The sequence below is a fragment of the Trichomycterus rosablanca genome, chromosome 1, assembly GCF_030014385.1.
Source record: "Trichomycterus rosablanca isolate fTriRos1 chromosome 1, fTriRos1.hap1, whole genome shotgun sequence".
NCBI classification, from domain to species: domain Eukaryota; kingdom Metazoa; phylum Chordata; class Actinopteri; order Siluriformes; family Trichomycteridae; genus Trichomycterus; species Trichomycterus rosablanca.
The window spans coordinates 36,912,850-36,939,067 of NC_085988.1; the positions used below are offsets into that span (position 1 = coordinate 36,912,850).

The 26,218-nt window shown below is 37.3% G+C and overlaps 1 protein-coding gene across 1 annotated transcript in view; it reads left to right on the top strand.

Moving 5' to 3' along the window:
* Positions 1 to 952: 952 nt before the first annotated feature.
* The window catches only part of LOC134319372 (laminin subunit beta-4-like), a 40,623-nt gene continuing 15,357 nt past the window's right edge, over positions 953 to 26,218 (top strand). Inside the window, exons 1-25 of the mRNA XM_063000548.1 lie at positions 953 to 1,007; positions 4,052 to 4,209; positions 7,478 to 7,613; positions 8,159 to 8,232; positions 8,322 to 8,510; positions 8,588 to 8,651; positions 9,186 to 9,400; positions 10,829 to 10,949; positions 11,756 to 11,944; positions 12,057 to 12,212; positions 12,400 to 12,509; positions 12,839 to 12,918; positions 14,195 to 14,345; positions 14,435 to 14,629; positions 14,720 to 14,905; positions 15,221 to 15,330; positions 15,452 to 15,566; positions 17,693 to 17,870; positions 19,545 to 19,688; positions 20,483 to 20,714; positions 20,906 to 21,063; positions 22,727 to 22,951; positions 24,025 to 24,236; positions 24,455 to 24,551; positions 25,733 to 26,102. Of these exons, the coding sequence (XP_062856618.1) occupies positions 971 to 1,007; positions 4,052 to 4,209; positions 7,478 to 7,613; positions 8,159 to 8,232; positions 8,322 to 8,510; positions 8,588 to 8,651; positions 9,186 to 9,400; positions 10,829 to 10,949; positions 11,756 to 11,944; positions 12,057 to 12,212; positions 12,400 to 12,509; positions 12,839 to 12,918; positions 14,195 to 14,345; positions 14,435 to 14,629; positions 14,720 to 14,905; positions 15,221 to 15,330; positions 15,452 to 15,566; positions 17,693 to 17,870; positions 19,545 to 19,688; positions 20,483 to 20,714; positions 20,906 to 21,063; positions 22,727 to 22,951; positions 24,025 to 24,236; positions 24,455 to 24,551; positions 25,733 to 26,102 (3,902 nt within the window). The 5' untranslated portion in view covers positions 953 to 970. The remainder of the gene's footprint in view (positions 1,008 to 4,051; positions 4,210 to 7,477; positions 7,614 to 8,158; positions 8,233 to 8,321; positions 8,511 to 8,587; positions 8,652 to 9,185; positions 9,401 to 10,828; positions 10,950 to 11,755; positions 11,945 to 12,056; positions 12,213 to 12,399; positions 12,510 to 12,838; positions 12,919 to 14,194; positions 14,346 to 14,434; positions 14,630 to 14,719; positions 14,906 to 15,220; positions 15,331 to 15,451; positions 15,567 to 17,692; positions 17,871 to 19,544; positions 19,689 to 20,482; positions 20,715 to 20,905; positions 21,064 to 22,726; positions 22,952 to 24,024; positions 24,237 to 24,454; positions 24,552 to 25,732; positions 26,103 to 26,218) is intronic.

Below are 26,218 nucleotides of genomic sequence, written 5' to 3' on the forward strand. Positions count from 1 at the left end.
AACAAATATTATACTCTTAAAAATTATAGCTAGCACTTAACTCAGTTCAGTGTGCCACCACTGTCATTAAGTTATTCCACAGCTCCAGGCCAGATTCACTAAATCAGAATGTGAACATTTTGCCCAAGAAGTCAGCACCTGGTCTGTCTATTGTACAGTAGCAAGAATGTTTAAAAAACCCTTTGACATTCCCTGTGGTTCTGCATTAATTCCTCATAAAAAGTAACCATATCTTTATCCAAGTTCTGAAATAATAAAATAAGTTGCATGTTTACTTAAAATTGATACTTCTTTTGCAGTAAAAAAACAATTTCCTACAGCTTCTGATTAGACTTGCTCAGAAAATCTTGGATTCACATACTTTTCCAGCCTAAACAGTGAATGTTTAATCTATATAAGATTCCAGATATATAGTTGTTTATAGTTTATACAAAAAAGTGTTAAATAATATGACCTGATTTAAGCAGATTTAATTTCTAACTACTGCAGACATCTAGAATTTCAAAGGGTTTAAACTAAAATATTGACTATACCATATAGAAGGTCTGGAATGTTTGAGAAGTTCCACATCCAGGTAATTGGAGTGAAATAAATTCCAGGTTACTAAATGAAAAGCAGCATACTTAACATGTCATTCATTTGAGCTGAAGACTGCTGCAACAGAAGAACTCATATGACTGTACATGTTGGATTTAAATAGCTTAGGGCATTGTAGACTGCCAAGGACTTTTACTGCATTTTTTGGAATCCCTCTGTGCTTATAGATTTATGAAAGTAATATGTTCAGTGTGCCATTATTTTAAAATAAAATGACAAAATAGGTTTTGTTGTGAAACCTAATTGTTTAAGTTTAGAAACAGATAATGCACATGTCAGTATTGTGATGCTTTGTATTTACTGATTGAGTTCTTAAAAATATAGACTTTACTTTTCCTCCCATCAGCACATAGTTTTCATAGCCAGAGCAGCAATGGGTGGAGAGGTGATGTCTGCACTGCTGCTCCTTGGTAAGTTTGATAATATTTACTTTGACATTGCTGATATTTGACAGAGAAACTGCCTTATAGTGCCTATCAGCAAAAACATGTGATTACTTGTTGGACTGCGATGGTTATTTTTGCCTTTTACTTGCTGACACTTGCCTTTTCTTATTTTTTTAAATTTTGCCACTCATACTTTGTTTAAATATCTACAACAATTATGTGGAAGTTAAGTAAATCACAGCACTGCAAAATTACAACAAAGCAAAATCCAATATTATTTTCCAAATAATCAGTGCTTAAATTGTAGGTACATTAGAACAAACCTGAAGACTATTCTTCTAAAAACATGAAAATATTCAAAAACCATGGCAGTAGCACACATGAAAAAACAAGAACCAGTTCCAGCAAGTTCCATCTTACTGACAAGGATTAACAAAACTTAAAAAGCCTTAAAATGCAGTTACAAAATTAAATAACAGTAACACCACAGAATTAATTAAGCACTGTCTACATTCAACCACCCGTGCTGCAATAAAATGTTGACCCATTAGCAATGGAAGACTATGGATGACTATTTTACCATATTTCCATACATGAGAGTAAAACAATCAGTAAATAAAAAGTAGTTTTACAGGAGCCAATGCACCAATGTAGTGCAAACACCCAGTTAAATTCCCATTTCCCAAGATAATACAAACCCCATTTCTAAAAGTTTTGGATGTTTTGTAAAACACAATGAAAATCTGTTAATTGTTAATTCTCTTTAATTAAGTAATGAGTACAAAGACAACATTTTAAATGTTTTCACTTATCAGCTTTATTGAATATTGTAAACAGTAACATTTAGAATTTGATGCCTGCAACACATTCCAAAAAAGTGAGGATGGATGCAAAGTAGAAGTGAACAGGCAAGAGAATACAGCAATTCACAATAAATGGGTGAACTGGTAACGAGTAAAGGAACCATGATTCAATATAAAAGGAGGATCCACTAAAGGATCAGTCTTTACAAGCAATGATGGATTGTAACTCACAACTTTGTGCCAAACTTATAGAGAGAGACAATTACCAGTTCAAAAAGAAGCAAGATTGCAAAGAATTTAGGTCTTTCACCATCTACTGTTTACAATATTGTGAAAAGGTTCAGGGAATCTAAAGAGATCTTAGTCTGTGTAGGGCAAAACCAGAAACCACTGGTGAATGTGCTCTACCTTTGACCTATCAGATGGCATTACTGTGCTTGGGGGTACCTTTAAAACTGTTGTCACCTAACACAGTTTGCCTCATCAAGAAATGAAACCTGAAACTCTATTATACAAAAAACACTGTACATCAATTGTATGCTGAAACACCAGGGAGTTTTCTGAGCCCTAGCTCATCTCAGATATTTGATTTGTATTTTGGGTAATTTGTACTTTTGTACCAAATGTACCAAATTTTGTACCAAATGTACTTTTGGTGATTTGTGTGTTTTTGTTGACACAACTAAAGAAAAATGACTAAGTACCTGTTAAACCCAGGCATAGTTAAAATTTACAGAACTGCTCCAAATGGCTTTACACACTATAAATCCTTTGATGAATAATGTTATTCAGGGATGTTGGTACACATTTTGGGCTAGACAGGTTAATGTATTGCAGGGGCATGTCTTTAGGTGGGCTGAGAAAGTTAAGCATTGCTCATCCAATAAAAAAATGCACTGTGTTCTGAAAAGTCATTTTGAATGTGTGGATGTGCTTGCTCAGTGCTTTTCCTTTACATTATGGTCAACAGAGTAGCTAGGTTTGTACCAAATTGGTCCTGTTTAAAAATGCAATTGCAGGTGAAAATTCAAAGGATTTTTAGGCCGTTTTTAAAATTTAACACAGGCTCCAAAAAGCTTTTATTACAAACAGTACACTAGCTGAGGAGCATAAGGAAAAGAGCAAAATATTCGGAAGAAAAAAATCTTAGACTGTAAAGTTCTGTAAATGTAAGTTCTTAATCAAAACTCAAATCAAAATGAAGCACCACAACAAGGCAATAATATAAAGCATTTGGAAGGAGTTCTGAAAAGCCATGACAGAAGAAGACAGAACAGGAAATAACAAAAGGTTAAAACTGTATGTATGCTTGAGCTTGAATGGCAACAGAAAGCAGATGAGAAGGACTGTCCAAAAGTTCAAAATAGCACTTTATGTTACCTAAAATTCTAATCAGAAATCATAAGAGAATGAAAAGACAAAACTGACAAAGAGAATCACAGGGAAGAGGAGAGTACAGGAAAGGAAAGAAAAGAAAATAGTAAGTATAAGTCATATTTAGTCCTTTTAATGTTCATTGTATTACTATTAAATGTTCTTGACTGGGATCTGAAATTAGGATGTTAAACAGTAATATTAAAATATTGTTAATAATATAATGATTAGATAATACAACTAACAACACATTTGTAATTGTAATGCTTTACAAAATGTGTAAATTAGAATATAAAATGAAAAACAAAGTAAGATTTACAGAAGATTTAAGAGTAGTACACTGGTAGTTCTTTGGCCATTTATAGACTTTATAGAGTTTAAAGAGTTATAGAGTTTTCTTCAACTGTCTGTAACACCTTGGGCTTTTTGATTTTAGCCTAGTTTCAGCTTCTCAAGGGCGTGTTTAGACAGACTTTGGGCTTGATACCTTTTTTTTGAACTGGTATCCCTGATGACCATAACACTTCTTCACACATGTGCTGCGGTGCCGCCCTACATTGTTTATTTCATATCAAATTAACACTAGCCGACAAAAAGGAACTAGCTGTATCTAGTGTCTCAGTTAAAGCACGTTTACCTTCATCTACCCAGACTTGTCAAATAATGGTGGAGACTAAATTGTGATTATTTAGTGTGCATCTCTTTAATATACTTAAAATGCTTTTTTCAGTTGCATCCTAACAGCAAATTGATTTGGCTATTAGTAGGTCTTTCTTTCAGACAACAGCATGTGTATGCATATTCTTTGAAAAAGACAAGTACTGTATGGCAGAGGAATGTAGACTCAGTGTAATGTGGACAGCTCTAACATTTGTCCTTTCTGATTTATAGTGCTGGTAGTGCCCGCTTATTTCCAGGATGAGTGTGATGGAAACTTGTGTTATCCCAGCCTAGGCGATCTTATGGTGGGTCGTGCTGCCCAGCTGTCTGCCACTTCCACATGTGGTTTAAATGGGCCCCAAAACTACTGCATCCTGGGATATCTGGAGGTCAGTGTAAACTACAATGTTTTACTAAGTTAACTGGCCTCGTACTGGTGGCATTGCCAAAAATATTGTGACATGATTCATATGTTAAATGTAGAAACTTTAATTGTACACTGATTAGCCAAAACAATAGAACCACTTGCCTAATGTGCTGTCAAAACAGCGCTAACCCTCCAAACATAAACTCCACAAGACATTTGAATGAGCCCTGTTATATCTGGTAAAGGACTTTACCACCTTGTCCTTGAACTACTGCATGTTAAGTGGTAGATCATCCTACAATGAAGCCTGGTACCATCTCTCATGCACTCATGCCTAGTTGTCCACTTGATCTTGGAGAAAACAGGATTTATTAAACTAGTCGACCTTCTTACATGTCCAGCTCCTATGCCTGTGTGCCTATTCAAGATGCTTTTAACGATGGACAGGAGTTAGCAGCGACAATTTGGCTGGCCTGAAAGCAAATGCCATAAACAAAACGGTTTGATGCTCTGAGTTATGAAACAATCATCTCATCACTAAAATGAAACTTATCTGCAATTTGAGCCACAGTAGTCTTTCTGCTGGTCTGTACCAGGAACTATAACGTTTATGTCCTCTGGCAGCAATTAGTTTCTTATTTTTCTGGACTGGTGGAGCTGCCCTGATCAACTGTGTTGCAATTTCTAGTAGCAACAACAGCTCAGTTTCTAAGTGGTAGGCAACGTTAACATTTACATTTACATTTACATTTTCAGATTTTAGCAGACGCTTTTATCCAAAGCGACTTACTTAATGAGCAATTGAGGGTTAAGGGCCTTGCTCAGGGACCCAACAGTGGCAACTTGGTGGTGGCGGGGCTTGAACCGGCAACCTTTTGTTTACTAGTCCAGTACCTTAACCACTGAGCTATCACTGGCCCCCACTGTAAGCTATTAACTTACAGTACATTACCTAAACACTAATTGTTTAAGGCCATGTCATATACACATGGAACTTGCAATCACGTTTCAAATTGGCTCTGAAAGCTGAATTAGCACTAGAACTATTTGTCAGCAGCTCTATGGATTAAGGTTTCATGGAAAAGCCACACATAGAAATAAGATGTGCAATGGCAAGTGTCTAGAGTGGTGTATATCACACCACTGTTGGATCCTAAAGCAGTGGATTTTTTTTTGTAGATCAATCACATATCACCAGTTTGAACAGATAAATCTGGGGTTGGTTGAAGTCAATGCTTACAATTGGCCACCAAAAATGTCCAGAACTTACAACGGACTTTATTACAGACTGGACTGAACAATAAAGAACTCCAATTATTATTATTTGTTTTGCTAGTTCTAACTTTCAGTTCAATTCAATTTTGTGTTTGTATAATTTGTGTAAATCCTATTTATTTAAAGTATCCACCCAAAGAGGATGGGTCCCTGCTAAGTTTCTCTCAAGGTTTCTTCCTATTATTTTAAGAGAGTTTTTCCTTGCCACTGTCGCCCTCGGCTTGCTCAATAGGGGTTTTTGGTCTGTTGGTCCTGGATTCTGTAAAGTTGCTTTGAGACAATGTCCATTGTACAAAGCACTGTATAAATAAATTTGACTTGACTTGGCTACCATGAAGGAAGAATAACAATCTTAGTCAGTTTTAGGTAAGGACCCTTAGTTTTAGTTTAGAAAAGGTGAAAAATAAACTACAGGTGGTACAGCTTATAATACTGTTCCAAAGAAATTATGATATAAACAATGTGGCAGCAGTTTTAGTATGACAGTACCCCTGTGCACAAAGCAATGTCCTCAAAAATGATTCGACATGAAACAACTACCTCATCACTGACACAACACTTTTGAGATGATTTAAAACTTTATCTGTACGCATTTAATAAAATATGTTTCTAACAAATGTAGGCAGAATACAGGAAACCAACTCCAAACATTTTTAGACAACTTTAAACCAACACATCCAAAACCAAAGCCATTGATTATGCTCTTACAGGAACCAGCTGTATACTGTAAACTATCAGTGGAAATGATTTCTTAGTCTTCAAAACTTCATATTTTAGTGGTACTACCAGGTCTATATTGTTGTGCCCTCAGGAATGACTTGAACTCTTACCGATATAGGAATATTGCTTAACCGTCCCTCTTTTTGATGCAGTTAGACTTGGCTCATGTATGACACATACTATAAGACATTATCTTCCTCAAAAGACCTACATGTCTTGGGTGAAATTCTATCACAAAGCTTGCATTTGTAAGCAATTTTGCAGGAAATTTTTTATGTAGACTAACAGCAATGCAGCTAACTCTGTACTTGCATACTACAGGCGTGTTTGGATCTGCCAGTGTGTGTGTTCTCTCCTCCCTAAAGACAAATGTATGTCTTTTTTATTGCTCACCCTCATCGCACTTCGCACAGGTGATACAGGTGTGGTGCGTCTCCAAGGACTGACTTTGTTCTCTATTTTTGTTGGCCTGGACAATCAGCTGTAGACACAGAGGAATTCACAGTTATAGCTTCACTAAAACAACTAGTGACAGGGATATGTTAATGTTGTAGTTATTTGATAGGATTAGTTTAGTCTTGTTAATACATGCCTACCCATGAAACGATGTGTTACGCATTTTTTTAACATTTGGCTTTAACAGTGTTTTCCATTGCTGTCACTGCATATAATGCTAATCGAAAAACTGCCATGCAGCCCTGATTTATACTAATTTATTACAAATTTGCTCTAAATTTGTTTAAATAGTAAATGTGTTGACTTGGAATAATGTTAGCTTTTCTCTGTCTAAAGAAGAGAGAAACAGTATAGAATTTGCAAGGTGGCCAAGCTTCCAGGATTAGAAAATGACATATAACGGATTGGTGCTTTTTTACGGGTATTTTCCCACCTTGTGCCCATTGTTTCCATCCCAGGCTCCAGACTTACATTACCCTGGTCAGGATGATCACATAAGTGATCACATATTATGAATTTACCCACATGGTGGGTTTTGAAAGTTAAGTGCTGAAGTTGGGGTAGCAAATTGGTACATGAGGCAGTGTGGCTTCAATCTTCCAGAAGCTGGTTTTGATCCACACCTCTGGCTATTGCACAGATGTAAGTACTGCCACTGTCCAGGGTGTATTTGACCAGGGTGTAGTCCACCTTGCACCCAGTATTCATGGAATATGCTCTGGATGCACCATTTATAGAAATAAATAAATATGTGAAAATTAAGCAGATAAGTTTAAGTATTGGTGAACTTTTAAAATGTGATATTTCATTAATAAATTAATTCTTTTTTTTTTTATTAGGATGAACAGAAGTGTTTTGTTTGTGACTCTAGAAGTCCTTACAATCTGCACAACAACCATAACAGCCACCAAGTAGATAACATTATCACCAACTTTGAACCAGAGCGCAAAATGAGATGGTGGCAGTCTGAAAATGGTGAGTATTCCAGTTTATTAAAAAATGGTATTATGTCTAATCATTAAATAATCATTAAAGTACCCCTGAACTCTAAACTAGTTTTCATGGAATGGAGTCTAGTATAGTTCTAGGCCAATAACACCAGACATATTAATTATTAGAATGGCAATATCACAACTGCTTACTTGTTGGCAGTTAGTAGTCATCCTGTTTGTGTCCCAAATTCCATACTACATTAATACTACACCAACATACTACAACAATAAGCCAAAACATTAGGACCATGCAAATTTTTAGCAGGTGGTACCAATATTCTTATAATTTCTTTTTAGTACATGCACTAATCAGCTGAAACATTATCATTAATATTAACAATGGTGTTGGACCAATTTGACATGAATGACATTTCATGTAAGATACTCCTTTGCCATTTTATTTATAAAATACTGTGCAATGTATTATTTAATCAAATTTTGAAATTCTTTATATGATGTATGGTGTTGCTAGTGTATTAGGAATGCCAATACTATCAAATTTATTAAATGTATTATTTATTATTTTAGGTGTGCATCAAGTCAGCGTTCAGCTGGACCTTGAGACCGTTTTTCAATTTAGCCACATGGTCCTTACATTTAAGGTATGTCCACTTTGTTGAGGTTGAGTTTTTTTTATTGTGTTTGGTTGTCATCTATCATCTCCACAACACCCTGGACTCTTATTGTACAGAGTTTCCGACCTGCAGCAATGTTGGTGGAGAGGTCAAAAGACTTTGGGCGTACTTGGAAGGTGTTACGATACTTTTCTGTAGACTGTGCCAGTGACTTCCCCAGAATCTCAGAAGGTCCAGCTGAAGCTATAGACGATCTTATCTGTGACACCCGCTACTCTGGAGCTGAGCCCTCTACTGAAGGCGAGGTAATACACATTCAACATCTGACTTTAATGAATGTTTAACAAGTATTATTTGTGTTTTAAATACATATTTTTTGCAGGTGGTTTTTAAGGCTCTGGACCCCAACTTTCATATTGATGATCCATATGACCCCACTATTCAAGGTTTGGTTTTAAAAAAAATGTCCTTTAAATGCATTACCTTGCATTTATGTTAGGGTAATATGTTGCCCCAGCTGGAGAGTGGGCACTGCACAACAATATGGGTACTAAGAACCTAGGGTTTTGGTAGTCTGTAAGTTAGTGAGTGAGTCTATATGTACTACAACCATGACCAAGATACAGCAGTTTATTTTATTTAGTAAAATAAATAAATGAATTTGAACTTACACATTCAGCAGAAATGACTAAATGTATGTAGACTAAAACCAATAACAGCTTTTGGAGAGTGGATGCCGCACAACAATGTGAGTCCTAAAGTCCTAGAATTAATCTTTGGTACTCTGGTTTTCTCCTAGCTTTTAAATATGGATTGGCAACCTTAAATTACCCCTGGGTTTAGTGAGTGAGTGAATATTTAAGTGTATGTTACGACTCTGATCAGGGTAAAACTAACTGCATGTTTAAAACACCAGTAAAACAATTTTAATATAATGTATGATACCAAATGTAAGCAATATCTGTTTCTTTTGCTGTCAGAGCTCATCACCATGACTAACCTGCGAGTGAACTTTACACGTTTACTCACCCTGGGGGATGACTTGCTGGGAAGAAAGAGAAGATACCCACAAGAAAAATATTACTACTCTCTTTATGAGATGGTGGTCAGAGGGAGCTGCTTCTGCAATGGCCATGCCAGCCAGTGTATGCCTGTTGATGGCACACGTGGAGATACCTTCAATCAACCAGGCATGGTGAGTGTGACTACAGTTTGAAGCATTCTTTTTTAACCACTTTTACTCACACACAGTGTTTTGAATACTTAGAATGGATTTAAATAGTATTCAGATCCATTTTGTTGTGGATTTGTTTTTTTAATTACTTGAAAATCAAAAACTAAAATCTCTTAAGTATTTAGCCAATTTGCACACCTAAATTTAGGCAGTTTATCCAATTCATCATTGCAAATCCTATCAGAGTCTGTCAGCATCTGTGAACTGCCATCTTCAGGTCTCTCCACAGATGGGATTTCAGTCTGGTCCATCGCTGAGCCACTCAAGGATTTTCAAAGACAAGCAGTATATAAAGTAAAAGACGCTATCAGACAATGGGCTTTAAATAGTGTCACTGATAAGCAGGTATGCAGGTGTTAGTCCTCAGGAAATGTGGAGTGCTCCGCTGAAGTTGGAGCTGTTAACGGGACATTCTGATAGTTGCGTCCCTTATATATGCCTTTAACTTTTATTGTTGGCCTGATTTATTGGATGTTGGAGAAGAAGAGATAGTTGTCTGTCCAACAGGTTCTCCCATCTCTGCACAGTACTTTTTGAGCTCATTTAGAGTGACTATTGGGTTCTTTTTTACATCCCTGGCCAAGGCCTTTCTAGCATGGATGTCCAGTTTGGCCAGATGGCTAAATCAAGGCTCAAGGTTGTGCCAAGATTCTTTCATTTTAAAATGTTAGTGCCACTGTGGTCTTGAGAACACCCTAAAGATCTTGCTTTAAATCTTTGCCCTGATCTATGCCTTGTCACATTTTTATCACAAAGGTCCACAAACAGTTTTTGGGGCTTCATGGCTTGTTTTTTGTCCTGACAATACAATGTGAATTGTAAGCCTTTGCAGAGCCAGGTGTGCACCTTTTCAAACTGTCAGTCAATTTAAATGATATATTATGAAGTATGAAAATCACAGTTTGTTGCTCTGTGATTCTCTTGTCCATTGTTTGTGGAAAATGAATAGTTGATTTTTATACATTTCCTTTTTATGTTTTACTATTGCTTTCTCATGGTCATAGTCACAGTGGACCGGACCAGGATAAAGCAGTGGTAAAACATTAAAATTTGACTAGTTAAAGAGCCACAGCAGCATTTAGCAGACGCCTTTATCTAAAGCGACTTACATTACAGTTACAGTATACAGTCTGAGCAATTGAGGGTTAAGGGCCTTGCTCAAGGGCCCAACAGCTTTAACCTGGCAGAGGTGGGGCTTGAACCAGCGACCTTCTGATTACTAGTCCAGTTCCTTAACCACTGGGCTATGGCTTTTTGTTGTAGGCAAAATGGTCAGGAAAGTAAAACTAAAGAACTAGAGATGGCATAATGGTTTGACACACCGTGTATTCTATTTTTACAGTGTTTAATACAGTAATACTGTGTAATCTGTGCCTCGTTTGCTCTCAGATTCACGGACGATGCACGTGTGAACACAACACTATGGGGAACAACTGTGAGAAGTGCCAGCCCTTTTACAACGACGCCCCCTGGAGGCCAGCTACAATCACTGACCCGCATGTTTGCAGAAGTAAAGTCAATTCTTGAATCGTACATTTTCACCTGTCAAAATAAAAGCAATTTACACCTTCTTGTAATAGTAGAAGTAGTTATGGGAGCTGAAAAAGTAAATAAAGTAACCTCTATAATAGGTCCCTAACACACACCAAAAAGACATAATGCCAGCCACTTGAAGCGTTTGTAACTGCTTAAAGAAGTGCACTTAATGGCTTCCTCTTATAGTTGCTTTAATTGATGGCAAGTTGCACAGAAAAAGCCATGCAACAGTTGTATGCAGCAATGCTGCTTAATTCTCTTGTCCCAAGCTCATCTTAGATGGACGGAAAAACTGTGAAAATTGCTTTTATTCAGATTAGTGAAAGTTTTAGCTTGATTTTGGAGGGAAATGGAGATTAAGTTATCCACGCCGAAGACAACAACTCTTATTGGTAAAAAGGTCCACACAAAAGCCATCTGCCATGATAAGTGGGTGAATCAGTGCCCATGGCATGGGTTACTTGCATATACGTGAAGGTACCATTAAGACAGAGGCGTGTATTGGGATTTTAGAGAGACACATGCTGCCATCAAGGCAATATCTTTCCCTAGTAAGTCTACTGGCCTACCTGCAGCCTGGATCTGTCTGTTATCAAAACCTGAAATATTTTCTTTGTGTTTTTGTCAGTTAAATAATGGTTCATGATAATTGACAAAGCACTTCTATAAATTGTACCATTTTTTGGAAATAGGGTTTGTAAAAGCGAAATAAAAAGTGTTTTGACATGTTGGCCTAATCACTGTATGGTTGTCAGTTAATATTTTATTCGTGTTTTTCAGAGTGTAACTGCAATGGCCACTCAGAGAGTTGTCACTTTGACTTGGAACATTACTTGGCAACTGGGCAGACCAGTGGTGGTGTGTGTGATGACTGCAGAAATAATCGCATGGGTGCTCAGTGTGAACTCTGTAGTCCACGCTTCTACCAGGATCCTCTGCGCTCTGTAGATGATCCTTATTCCTGTATACGTAAGTGTATTTTAAAAATAAAGTGAGCATCACCCCCGGATTTTAAATAGCATCACTTCAATACAGTTACATATTTTTATACTTTAGTTGGCTTTATTCTGTTTATCTGCAGCCTGCAACTGTGATCCAGTTGGGTCAGTGGATGGAGGACTGTGTGATTCAGTCACTGGCCACTGTGTATGTAAGGAAAATGTAGAGGGTGAACGCTGTGACCGTTGTAGAGTGGGCTTTTATGGACTTGAACAGGAAGACCCCAGTGGCTGCCAAGGTACGACAGCTTTTTGTTGTTCCTAATTACAAAAAAAACATTACTGTTGGTTTTAGCGGCATTATTAAATATTATATATTATATACGTATATAGATGTATAAACCACTTCTCAATAGACTACAAAGTATATAGTTTTTTACAGGTTAGTAATAACTCCTCTCATTGCCCACTTGTGTATGTGACCAGCTTGTATGTGTAACTTCTTGGGCACTGTACGCACATCCCCATGTGACCAGAACACAGGCCAGTGTATTTGTGAACTGTTTGCCAGTGGACTGGAGTGTGACCAGTGTCTAGTAAGTCTCTCAAATATATTGCTACAGCTGCATGTTAAAACTTCCATGAATTCATGCTTATACCTAATTCTAACCATGTTCGAACCATGTTCTAACCATGTCAGCATCAACTAAAACTCATTGTTTTTCTGCCTTATGACTGGTTCCTGGAGCTGTGTATTACTAACACTACTAGCAGCAACTCCCTGCCTCTCAAATTAAATAATTTATCTTTTACTAGACTGTTCCACAGTACTATAACTTCCAACACAAAGCATTGAATAACGTTTAAATGTAAGTCTGAAATAAATGAATGTGTCGTAACTATTATTATTTTTCTATTTTTTCAGCCAGGTTACTGGGGACTTGGAAACACAGTTCATGGATGCGCTCCATGTGACTGTGACATAGGTGGAGCCTTCAATACCATGTAAGCTAGCAAGTTACTGAAACACACATCATTCTTTAGATGATATAGTTGGTCATTTAAAAATCGCAGGATCGCACATGTATTTTATGCATCACGCATATTGAATGAATGAATAGATAGATAGATAGATAGATAGATAGATAGATAGATAGATAGATAGATAGATAGATAGATAGATAGATAGATAGATAGATAGATAGATAGATAGATAGATAGATAGATAGATAGATAGATAGATACTTTATTAATCCCAAAGGAAATTGAGGGATGGATGGATGGATGAATAGAGAAATGGATGAGTGGTTGGGCGCTTGGATGGATGTACAAGGGATGGACAAAATAATAGAAACAGCACATGAAAAAGTATATTTATTTTAAAGGAACATTTTCAGTCAGCATTGGTGAAATGGGTGACAGAATTGTCAGCCCCAAATACTAAATGTTTTACTGTTTTAGTTTAAACAGTCTCAAGTCAGTGGCTCGATGGGTAGTACTGTCGCCTCACAGCAAGGTCCTGGATTCGATCCCCAGGCGGGGCGGTCCGGGTCCTTTCTGTGAGAAGTTTGCATGTTCTCCCCATGTCTGCGTGGGTTTCTTCCGGGAGCTTCAGTTTCCTCCCACAATCCAAAACATGCAGTCAGGTTAATTGGAGACACTAAATTGCCCTATAGGTGAATGTGTATGTGTGTGTGAGTATGTGTCCCCGTCCAGGGTGTTACTGTGTGCCTTGCGCCCATTGAAAAGCTGGAATAGGCTCCAGCACCCTCCCTGCGACCCTAATTGGATAAGTGGTTAAGAAAGTGAGTGAGTAAGTGAGTCTCAAGTCATAGATACACTGCATCAGCAAAGCCCACTGATAAAGATAGTCTGTTCCTACTAACATCTGGAACCTGCACGGAATTGGGTCTGGGTATTAATAGTATGTATTTTGTGACTGTGAAATCCTAAGTGTTAATAGCCACAGAACTAAAAAAGTAACCCAGTCTCCCGAAAAAGATACATAAATATGGAATTCCATTATGTTGTTCATCTCAAATATATACAATATGCATTTGTGCAAAATAAGGATGCATGTATATTTGTATATAATACAGTATGTATGGGTGACTATACAGCATTGTATTAATCTTTGTGTGTTTATACAAACCTATTTTCAGTAGGTTGGGATGTTTTGTAAAACACAATTAAAAGAAGAATCTGTGATTTGTTAATTAGGTTTACACAATGTACCAACTTTTTTTGTACATTGCATATGTCTGTATGTATCTTTATGTAGGTGTTCCTTAGACAATGGTCAGTGTCAGTGCAGAGCTAATATGGTGGGACGTAGCTGTAGTGAGCCTGCACCTGGTTTCTTCCTGGCACCTTTTGACTTCTATTTGTATGAGGCTGAAAATGCTGTTCCTCTGGACAGCAAGTGTCCCACAGTGAGTAATCATGATAGATACATCTACTCTTGTAATTTGTCTGTTTCTGTAAAGATGTTGGATATGTTATACCTATTTCTGTTTCCAAGATAAAACCCACTAGGCGTCCTTACTGCCCGCCAGCACCCTCGAAATATCCTACTTCTGCTCCTGTGCCAACAAAACCGGCCCAAATGCCCAACTGTGCAGACTACTTCAGAAGCAAGGGTTTTGACGTTTACTTTAGGGATGGAAGATTTGTGGTGGTTAAACGTGAAAGTCGCCGAAAGCGAAGACAAGACCAAGTATAGTTGTACTAATATGTAACATTTTGTCACATCTAATCTGTTGTATGCATTTCAGATCTCTGAATGAAGGTGTTGTTTATCTTTCAGAGAACCATTTCTTTGCAACCAGGATCAGCTCATGAGGTTATCCTCCGATCACAAACTCCAGATGGACCTATCACTTGGACTGGACCAGGATTTGTGCAGGTTCAGGACGGAGCAGGACTTCGATTTACAGTCACTAACATCCCATTGAGTCTTAACTACAATCTTGTTATTCGTTATGAGCCACAGGTTTGTCAATACTTTTGCTGTATAACTCAGAATTGTTGTAGTAATCATACTTATCTATGAAGATTTATAACAAGCTGTGCTACAAACAAAATAGAAAAGGTTTAGATTATTTGTGAATTTTGGCCAAACTCATAGCTAACAGGTGCACAAAATCAAGCATACAACCTTGCAATGTTAAAAAAAAACATTAGTAGTTGAATGAAACATACTAAAGCTGTCAGTGACTTTCAATGTGACATGGACATTGGATGGCAAAAAATCCGTGTGAAGTTTCTTTTTTATTATAATTATAATATAATTTGTGTATGTGTATAGTCCACAGATGACTGGAAAGCAACTGTAAAATTTTTGCCTTTGGAATCTACTGATGAAAGCTGTCCGTATGATCCAAATGAGAAAACGCTCACACTTCCAAGCACTGGCAGGTAAGATATGCGCACGAATAGTAATGTTTGCTATATATTTAATCATAGGTACACCTGCAGAATAATGTTTCTTGTTGTGGGGCACTGTTAAGCGTATTATTTTATGTCCTAACACATCTAGGGCCGCCACCCTGGACACCCCATTATGTGTCAGCTTTGGTGTGCGATACTATGTGGATATCACATTTGAGAAACAGGACAATCCTGACTGCAGCTCACATATCCTTATTGATTCAGTAAGTATAGACCTACCCAGCAAACGCAACTACAGGGTTACAAAATCATTAAACATTATTCTAAACCACTGATAAATGTAATTCTACAACATTTTAGTGTTCGTCTTCAGTATGAGAGCAACATTGGGACAATCTAATTTCTGGTTATGTTTGTTTGTTTGTTTATTAGGATTTTAACGTCATGTTTTACACTTTTGGTTACATTCATGACACGAAACGGTAGTTTATCTTCACACAAGGTTCTTCAGTTCACAAGGTTATATCGAACACAGTCATGGACAATTTAGTATCATCAATTCACTTGCATGTTTTTGGACTGTGGGAGGAAACCGGAGCTCCCGGAGGAAACCCACGCAGACACGGGGAGAACATGCAAACTCCACACAGAAAGGACCCAGACCGCCCCACCTGGGGATCGAACCCAGGACCTTCTTGCTGTGAGGTGACAGTGCTACCCACTTAGCCATCGTGCCGCCCTTCTGGTTATGTAAAGACCACGCAAGTCAAGACTAGATTAGTGGTTTACTATAAAGTACAATGTGCTTCTATTTATAAGTACTTTTACAAACACAATTAGTTACTTAAGCTGATCTAATTTAGTATATATAGCATGTTAGTTACTACCCATGTATAGATAACTTCGGTTTAGCAAAGCATTCAAATATTGTGTCCTCATGAACCACAAAAGACCACACTTATTGACATTGTGTAATAGATAATTTGTTATTTTACTAGTGTTAAATAAAGTATTTAGAAATATTTAACCTAAAAAAATCACCTAAAATCCAAAAGACTTGTGGTACAGTGGTACAGTCACATGTGGCTTTTTTATTGGAAAAAGCAGAAAATGCTATGTAATGCCAGCTCATCAAAATGCATTATTTACTCTTAATACTCATTCCAAGGAAAAAAAAGCCAAAAAATATGACTATAATACAAAAAAAAGACAATTAAAATATTACATAATTAAGTTATACAAGCACGCCGCTCAGGTGGCGCAGCAGTAAACTACGCTAGCACGCCAGAGCTGGGATTTTGAATACATTGTATCGAATCTTAGCCCTGCCATCTGGCTAGGCTGGGTGGCTATATGAACAACATTTGGTTGTTCATTCAGGGAGGGAGCCGGATAGGGACCTCATAACTGATGCAATTATGACCTCTGCTGGCTAATTAATGACGTCTGCACAGAGTAGAGGAATAATGTGATCAGGGTGTGGCTCTCCGTGCACAAAGCTGATCCGCATATGAACTCACCCCGTGCAGGTGAAAAGATGCAGTCGGCTACTGCTCACGTGTCAGAGGGTGCGTGTGTCAGTTCGCTCTCCTCAATTGGGGCAGAGGTCAGCACCAGTAGAGAGGAAGCATAACGCAATTGGGGAAAAAGGGAGAAAATGCATAAAAAAAAGTTATACAAACACGACTATATTATTTAAACAACTTTTTTTTTTTTTACTAATAAACCATGCATCTCCTTATTTATGCCACCACATTGATAATTGGGAGTTGAGTTGCCTCACTGTACAAAACAGATACAATTACACTGTTTTTTTTTTTCAGGTTTCTCTGGTGCGTTTTTTTATCATTTAAAAAAAAAACAGGCACAATTCTTAAAAGATTTTTGAAACTGCTGGCATTACTAATAAAAAATAGCAAATGTGATTGTTTTCTTTATGGAAACCTAACAAATTAACAAAACATTTACATCTGAAAAAATATTTTGTGCTCTTTTAAAAATTATTAATAACAATATAATTGTATCTTGTGAGAACATATTTTGTTGGGTATACTGGTGTCAACCCACAAAATAAATCACCACAACTTTACAGGTTGATGTGGAGTGAACAGAAGTACATTGTTCAATTATTTCCAAACTGAATATAACATATTTAGGACATTTTAATGGATGAGTGGTTGTTTGGTAGTGTGAGCAACAACATATGCACAATGTAAATACAATATTTGTGTGAAGGTTCTGTTTGAGTACATGAAAAGGTGCCAAGCCACATTCACTTAAATTTGCATACAGCCTTACATGTGTTGCTTCGCATAAATGACATTTGTGGTCAGGCATTTGCAAAATAGATTACAAACATTTTACTTATTTAGACTTTATGTTCTTACAGGTGGGACTTTTACCAAAGATAGAGTCTCTTCCAAATTTCTGCTCAGATACAGATCTGGCTCAGTACCAGCATTATGACTGTGAGAAGCTGGGTGCACAAGCAGGAGAACGTACTCTACCTGAGGTGTGTGAAAGACTGTTTGCCAGCATTTCCGCCTATATCCATAATGGTGCAATCTGTGAGTATTCCTCCAATATCTACCATAGCGGTGTGTATAACCTCGGCTGTTTAATTAGACAATAATAATTGTGCTGCTTCTATATATACAGGTCTGCAAAAAATTAAGAGATTAGAAATGAGCATTTCTACATGTAAAGCAGCCATTCCATTTCAGTGTCTTTTGAATTCCATCAAAGGCACAGCTCATCTTAATAAACTATTGATTTAATGATCACCTGCACTACATCTGCATTGTAAAAATGTTTGTGCATTTTTTGCAGATTTTTTAAAATTTGTTTACATTAAAAGGTTTTTGAACATTAACTACCCTTGTCTTAATGACTCAGCCACTAGAAAACCCTAATTTTTGAGCCCTTGTTTGTGTGCTTTGGATCATTGTCCTACTGTATAACCCAACTGCACTCCAGCTTTAGGTCCTATACTGACGAGCAGACATTCTCCTTCAGGATTATTTGATAGAGAGCAAAAGTCATCATCAGTCATGACAATTTGTCCTGCAGAAGTAAAGCAGCCCCAGACCATAACATGACCACCACCAGGTTTGACTGGTGATATGATGTTCTTATGGTGGAATGTGGTGTTGGCGTTATGTCAGATATATCAGTACCCATGTCTTCCAGACAGAACCACCTTTCACTCATTAATACACAAAAAATTATTATCCCAAAAGTCTTGCTTTTGGTGTGAGATCAGTATTTGTGTTCTTTTTGATATTTGATGGTTTGTACTTTGCAACTCTGAGATGGATGTCATTTTTCCAGTGTCTTACTTATTGTAGAATTATGTACATTAATCTTATCTGAGGCAGGTAAGGCCTGCAGTTCTTAAGATGTTCATGGTGAAAGTTTTGAAATTTTGGTTGGCCGGCCTCCACAGTCCCACGTTTCCTCTATTTGTGAATAATGTGAATAACTCTCACTGTGGTTAACTAGAGTCCCAGACAATAGCTTCGTAACCCTCTTTAGAATGTGGTATCATGTGCTGCTTTTTCAGATCCTCTAGCCTGCTTCACATTGCCAGACAGGTTCTGTTTAAGTGATGTTTAGATGTAACAGGTCTGGCAGTAATCATGCTTGGGGGTGGCTACTGAATTTGACACAATTTATTTAGTGGCATTGAGTGGGCAGTGGTAGCTCAGTGGGTAAAGTACTGGACTAGTATTCAAAGGTTGCCGGTTGAAGCCCCACCATTGCCAGGTTGTTCTATCATAATTGTGAATTGCTTTGGATAAAAGCATCTGCTAAATGCTGTAAATTTAGTTTTACGTATAGGGCCAGGTAAGCACATTTCCTTTAACAAATGAGGTCAACATTTTAAAAAGCATTTTGTGTTGTGTTTGTACTTGGGTTATCTTTGTCTAATATTAAAATACGTTTGATAGTCTGAAACATATTCAGTGAGACAAATTAATGGATTACATTTAGGACAGTGTGTTTAGTATTTAGCCATGATTTAGCCATGTTTTTAAAGTATTACAGTAGTGTAATGGTATCTCAGTATTTACTGAATATGTTTATGTATTCTCAGCATAGAAAAGATGCAAAATAAACTATTACTGGGCACTTTGAATTGCTTGTGTTTCTAACTTGCTGGAAAGTATCCAGAAGATGGCAGTGCAAGTATAATGTCCCTTTTGGCAATGTGCCCTAATTGTCTGTGTGTTGTCTTTCAGCTTGTAGATGCAATTCAGAGGGGTCACTCAGCTCAGTTTGCAAAAGAATTGGAGGACAATGTGACTGCAAACCCAATGTGGTTGGCCGCTGCTGTGATACCTGTGCACCTCTTACTTATGGGTTTGGCTCAGATGGCTGCTTCCGTAAGTAACACATTCCAAACCTACACTACATGGACACCCCTTCTGTTTTTCAAATTTATGTGTTTCAGACAGAACAATTGCTAACAATTGTAAGAAATCAATTATATAAAGGAAATTATATAATTCAAACTTTGCAGCAACAGTTTAAGAGAGACAGTTGATGCATGCTCAATAATCCAGGTACACAAATCCACAAAGTTGAATCAGTTCATCTGGACACAAGTTTGTTGTAGAGATACGTTTCGTCACTCAATCCGAATGACTTCTTCAGTCTGAACTTCAGTCTGAACTGACTGAAGAAGTCATTCGGATTGAGTGACGAAACGTATCTCTACAACAAACTTGTGTCCAGATGAACTGATTCAACTTTGTGGATTTAAGAGAGACACTTTCCTGTTTCATCATGACTGTGCCCCTATGCATAAAGCAAGGTCTATAAAGACATGAATGAATGCTTGGTTTATGGTAACTCCCCATTAAGCCCTGACCTCAACTTTGGAATGTAATTGAACATTAATTATGGCTTTCTTAATCAGTGCCCAGCTATACAAATGCTCTTTTAAATGAATGGGCACAAATTCCCACAGTCTTGTGAGAAGTCTTCTCAAAAGAGTGGCTGTTGTTATAGCTGGAAAGATCACGTACATGGCTCTCTATTTTAATACAATTTGTTTTTGAAATGGAATGTCCAACAAGCTCATGGTCAGGTGTCCACATACTTTTGGCCATATCATGTGTGTCATTAGGAAATCAAGAAAGTTCAGATGCATGACTGACTTAAACTTTGTTTTTAGCATGTGACTGTGATCCAGCTGGCTCCAAAGATGAGTATTGTGACTCCATCACTGGACAGTGCCCATGTCATAATCAGTTTACAGGAAGACAGTGTAACCAGTGTATGCCGGGATTTTATGATTTTCCTAACTGCAAGCGTTGCCAGTGCAATGGGCTGGCTAACCTCTGTGACCAGATTACTGGAGTTTGTTTGAATTGCAGAGAGCATTCAACTGGACCCAACTGTGAAAGGTAAAATAAAGAATAAACTATAATGGAATGAAAATTTTATTCTTGCTAAATAAACACTTAAACTGATCTGATGTAATACAGTAGTAAATATATATTTCAAAATTTTTTGTTTAAACTGCAAATAACAGTCAGTGTTAGGCAATTTTCTTAAGAGATTAAAACCAATAAATGTGTTCTTTGATGTTCTGCAGGTGTGAGGAGGGTTACTTTGGTGACCCTGTGTCAAGGGAGCCCTGCAAGCCATGCAGCTGTCCAGATTTAAAAGGCAGTGGACGTTTTTTTGCTAGCACCTGCCACAAAGACCCGAATTCTGTAAGCCTGACCTGTGTATGTGAGACTGGGCATGAAGGTATGGGCTTACTGGTTCTTAGTTTTCTCACATTTATGAAGCACATTGCACATTCAGATTAATGAATTAAGAATGGTGAGTCTGATCAGCAGTTACAGTAAAATGTTATTGTTGCTTTTCAAGGTTTTGCTGTTTATTAAATGCAATAGTTTGTATTTTTTTTCACCTGAAGTATGGATTCATAATCAATGTTTTAGTGATGGGGTTACACTGATGAGCCAAAAGACTTGGAACACCACTCAAAATGTGCATGATAATGCCTATTTCATAACAACTGTGCATGTGATATTCAGGGATATATTAAATGTTTGACTGATGGTAGTTATTCATGGTATACAGTTGTGTTCTACATTATCGGCACCCCTGAATATTTACATTTACATTTTCAGCATTTGGCAGACGCTCCTATCCAGAGTGACTTACATACAGTATGTGCTTCCATAGTAAACATTACCTTACTCTACTTTAAGTAGACAACAGTTTAGGGAAGGCCCTTTCCACTTTCAGCATGACTGTGCCCCTGTACACAAAGCATGCTCTATAAACATTTACATTTTCTGCATTTAGCAGAAGCGTTTATCCAAATCGACTTAAAGTACTGTGACAGTATATTGTCTAAGCAATTTATGGTTAAGGGCCTTGCTTAAGGGCCCAACAGTGGCAACCTGGCAGTGATGAGTCTTGAATCAGTGACCTTTTGATTATTCGTCCAGTACCTTAACCACTAGGCTACAACTTGTAAAATATGTCCTAATATGTTTAGTGAAACTGCTTGGTATGTTTGATAAAGAAATGCACAAGACACAAAAATAACCTAATACATTTGAAAATAAAATGCCAGGACATGATTAATGGCACCTTTTGTTTGGATTAAAACAAAAAGATAAAATCAGACTGACTTGTGATTAATTAGAAATCAGACTCACCTGTGCCCACTTTATCAGTGATCATGTGATGCGTGATGCTTACAAGGCCAGTTTTATTCTTGTTTCTTGTTCAGAATGGCAAAGACAAGGCAGCTGTTTGAGCAGACCAGAAACGCTATTATCATCAAGCACAAGCTCAATGACCAAAGTTTGCCAAAGCTTACATTGACCAACCACAAATCTTCTGGGAAAATGTTATATGGACAAATAAAACCGAACTAAAGCTCATTGGCAATGCATACCAGTGTTATGTTCATAGACGATGAAATAAAGCCTATAAAGAAGAGTGCACACTACCTACAGTAAAACATTGTGGAGGATCCATAATGTTGTGGGGCTGCTTTGTGAGCACCCCTGGCAAGTCTGAGAAGAGACAAGTCAAAAACCACCTATAGGTTGTTTGACACCAAGAATCATTGATTCCAGAGATCTTGAAAGCTATGGTGTCTAGTACAGACCACTTGTGACAGTTATTGAGGCTCAAATTGCAGTTAATTTCGATTCTGACACAGTGCATCAAATCCTTTTGTGTATGAGGCTGATATTCCCAGATCAGTCAAAAGTGCCTATGCTAACCTGTTTTGGCTTATCTGTGTATGTGCGTTATCATTTTGGGAAAAATTGTGTTTATTATTATGATCGGACAGTAAAAGTGAAAATTAATCAAAGTCAAACTCTTTACAAACTTTTTTTGCTTCTGTATGATAAACACTTGTGATTGTGCACTTCTTTCACAGGCTTACGCTGTGATAAGTGTGCACCTGGTTACTTTGGTAATCTGATATTACCGGGTGCTAGATGCAAGAAGTGTTCCTGCAACAACAACATTGACCCAAGTGATCCTGAAGCATGTGACACTGTTACTGGAGATTGTCGTCGTTGTCTGTACAACACTGCTGGACCTCAGTGTCAGAACTGCAAGCCAGGTTACTATGGAAACGCTCTGCTCCAGGACTGCAAACGTATGAATTTTTAATGTCATTTTTGAATAAGAAAAATGTTATTAGTTTAGTATAAAAAATAAAAGAGAGAGAGAGAGAGAGAGAGAGATGCCACTGATAACTGGTGCTTTACTGTTGTTTTAATTTAAACTTTATTGTGTCTGAGAAGATGCCAGATGACACCAAAACATTTCTTTGGAGTGATGCCTTAGAACCTCCTTTGGTTTATGCAACAAAGGAACATTTCTTTGGTTCCTCAAAAAAGTCGTACCAAGGTTTATAAAAAAAAAACTTAAAAATAAAACCCCAATCTTATTCAGCTAACCCGTTTTACCAAGCGTACCCCTTCTATCTGCATTCAGCCTCACCCACCAACCGACTGACTAATGTTTTTTCATACACCAAACTTTATTCTTGGCTTAGTTATGAAACATTAACACAGTTTTACCACAATAATCTGTCAAGTAATGAGCTATTTCACCACATCCTTCAAGGTTAGGGTCATATCATATCCAGCATCACCCAAAAACCCTGAACACATAGCAGAAATACACCCTAGAAAGGGAGCCAGGACAACACTTACACCTAGAAGCTTTTGTTGCAGTGAGAGACTACCAGACCAGTGTCACACTGCATCTACATTTCTTTACTGTATATTCTAAATTCCAACTGCTTAGGGCGGCACTGTGGCTCAGTGGGTAACACAGCAAGAAGGTCCTGGGTTCAAATCCCAGGTAGAGCAATCCAGGTCCTTTCTGTGTTGTTTGCATGTTCGCCCCCTGTCTGCATGGGTTTCCTCTGGGAGCTCCGGTTTCCTCCCACAGTCCAAAAACATGCAAGTAAGGTGAATTGGAGATACAAAATTGTCCACTGACGTTAAAACTTGAACTTGATGAATCTTGTGTAACCAGTAACTACCTGTCCTGTCATGAGTGTAACCAAAGTGTTTAAAATGTGACATTAAAATCCTAATAAAATAAAATAAATACATATATTTACGAACTGCTTCTTGCTTAAAGTAAATTAAAGCTGGCTTGTTTACTATTCAGTAAATTAAAATGTCTGTCTGTGTGTGTGTGTGTGTGTGTCTACAGAATGTTCTTGTGACCCTAAAGGAACTATAGCATCCAAGTGCCCCCAGGGCAGCCCCTGTTTGTGTGATCAGGTAACTGGGAAGTGCCCGTGCCGCACTGGTGTGGTTGGTGTTCTATGTGATCGTTGTGCTGATGGATATTGGAATATGACTGGAAGCTGCCAGCCGTGTAACTGTGACGTAGCGAACTCTCTCAACAATGTGTGCGACAAGGTAGAAGACCTTCATTATCAATACACTGCCTAAAAATGAATTTGTATTTAAATTTTTACAAAACATTTGATATTCAATAGGGTCACTTTGGGTGCAAACCTAAAACATTGGGCTCAAGGCAGAAATTCATCCTGGACTGGGGACGATATCCATCTGCCAAAAAATGCTGATTAGAAAACAACCTCAGATGTTTCTAACCTTTTTCTTTTTATATTCAGGTTACAGGCCAGTGTACTTGTGAGACAGGATATGGTGGCAAACAGTGTGAAAAATGTGCAGCCAATCATTTTGGAAATCCAGACATTCAGTGCATGCGTATGTAGCTTAACACTCTATACATTCTTTATGTCTATAATTTTCATTTTAAACCTGTAGTATGTAATCTTTTATTTAAAACATACAATAACTATTTTATAGTCAGATCTGACAGGTCATGTTTAAGACAAATGTCTTAAACATCATATGTCATCATGAATTGATGCTCTAAAAATAAAGCATAAAAAAAATTCATGAATTAACCTTTACTAGAGAGTTAAACAATCAAAATTAAAATCTAAATTATGCTAAAATCCTTGATTTTGCAGAGCACTTTTCCTGATTCCTGTTGCAAAAGGCTAAATTCCCCAAAAAGCTCAAAGCAAAGTATATAGTACTGTTTACAGTAATTGTACATTAAAATGTGGACTTTGTATATTATGCTTCAAGTCTGTCTAACATTAAGTGTAGTATAAACTCTTCAGTTATAATACAAAAAGCATTTAGTCAAGTAAGTTCAACACGCCATAGCTCTAGGCAAACACATAGCTTATAGAAAATAAGTCTGAACAGACAGACAGTTTAGACTAATTAAATGCTGTCCTACACAAATAAACATATACCATAAATGCTGGTTTGTGATCGAGAGTTCAAGCAACCAATGAATGAATGAATGATTCCTTCCGGCTGCCACAGTGGATATTTTTCGGCATATTTGATTTGGTTTTTATGCCAAATGCCCTTCCATATGCAAGTTCAAACAGCCAATACTGGAACATAGGCAGGGTTAATCTGGTGGTGGTTCGTGGAATTGCACATTGTGAAAAATTTGACTAAATTCAGCACAAATCTCCACTTTAAATCTGTAAAAAATCCTTATTTGAAAAAGAAAATGAATGTTGTTGACATCAGGGACAGCAGCCAATGAAAGGGTAAAATGGCCTTACAAAAAATATGTACCCAATTCAAGCTTCCCAATACCTATGTTCATTGGTCTTTTAACTGAATATCTCATTTTCAGACTTCTGCATTATCTAAAGGATACAATTTACCAACTTCTTATTTGATGAAGAAGAGATTTATTTAGCTGGCAAGGACGACTAAATTTTACTAAATGGGATCTTTTCTCCAAATTACTTGTAATGTCACAAAGGTTACACTCTGCAGCTTTAAAGTATCTTTTCATGTTTCATCATTTAAAAACAGGCTTTCAATCCTATTTCAAACCTTTTATTTTACAGCCTGTGAATGTAACATGGAGGGCTCAGTCTACCCAGGATGTGATCCTGAAACTGGAGATTGCATTTGTCGGCCGGGAGTGGTGGGCTACTTCTGCGATAAGTGTGCCCCAGGGCATGATCCAACCTTTCCTACTTGTGAACCATGCAGCTCTTGTTACCAACAGTGGGAAAAAAATTTCACCAACATCTTCAAGAGTACTGAGAAAATGCTCTCCTTGACGTCTAAACTTGGGGGAAAGCTGGAGCTTAGTGAATTGAAACTTCAGGGGAAGATAAATCAACTAAAAGACAAACTGATGAACGTAGTGAAATTGTTACGTCGTGACCCTGACATGTTTGGGGGCATAAAAAATCTTCTAAATCAAATCAGGTGCAGTCATAAAATAATTTAAATAGATTTAACTTGATTTTAATGTTGATTTTGAATTCTTTATATTAAAAATATGCATATCTGCAATGTAAACGTTCTCTTCTGTCTCTTATATT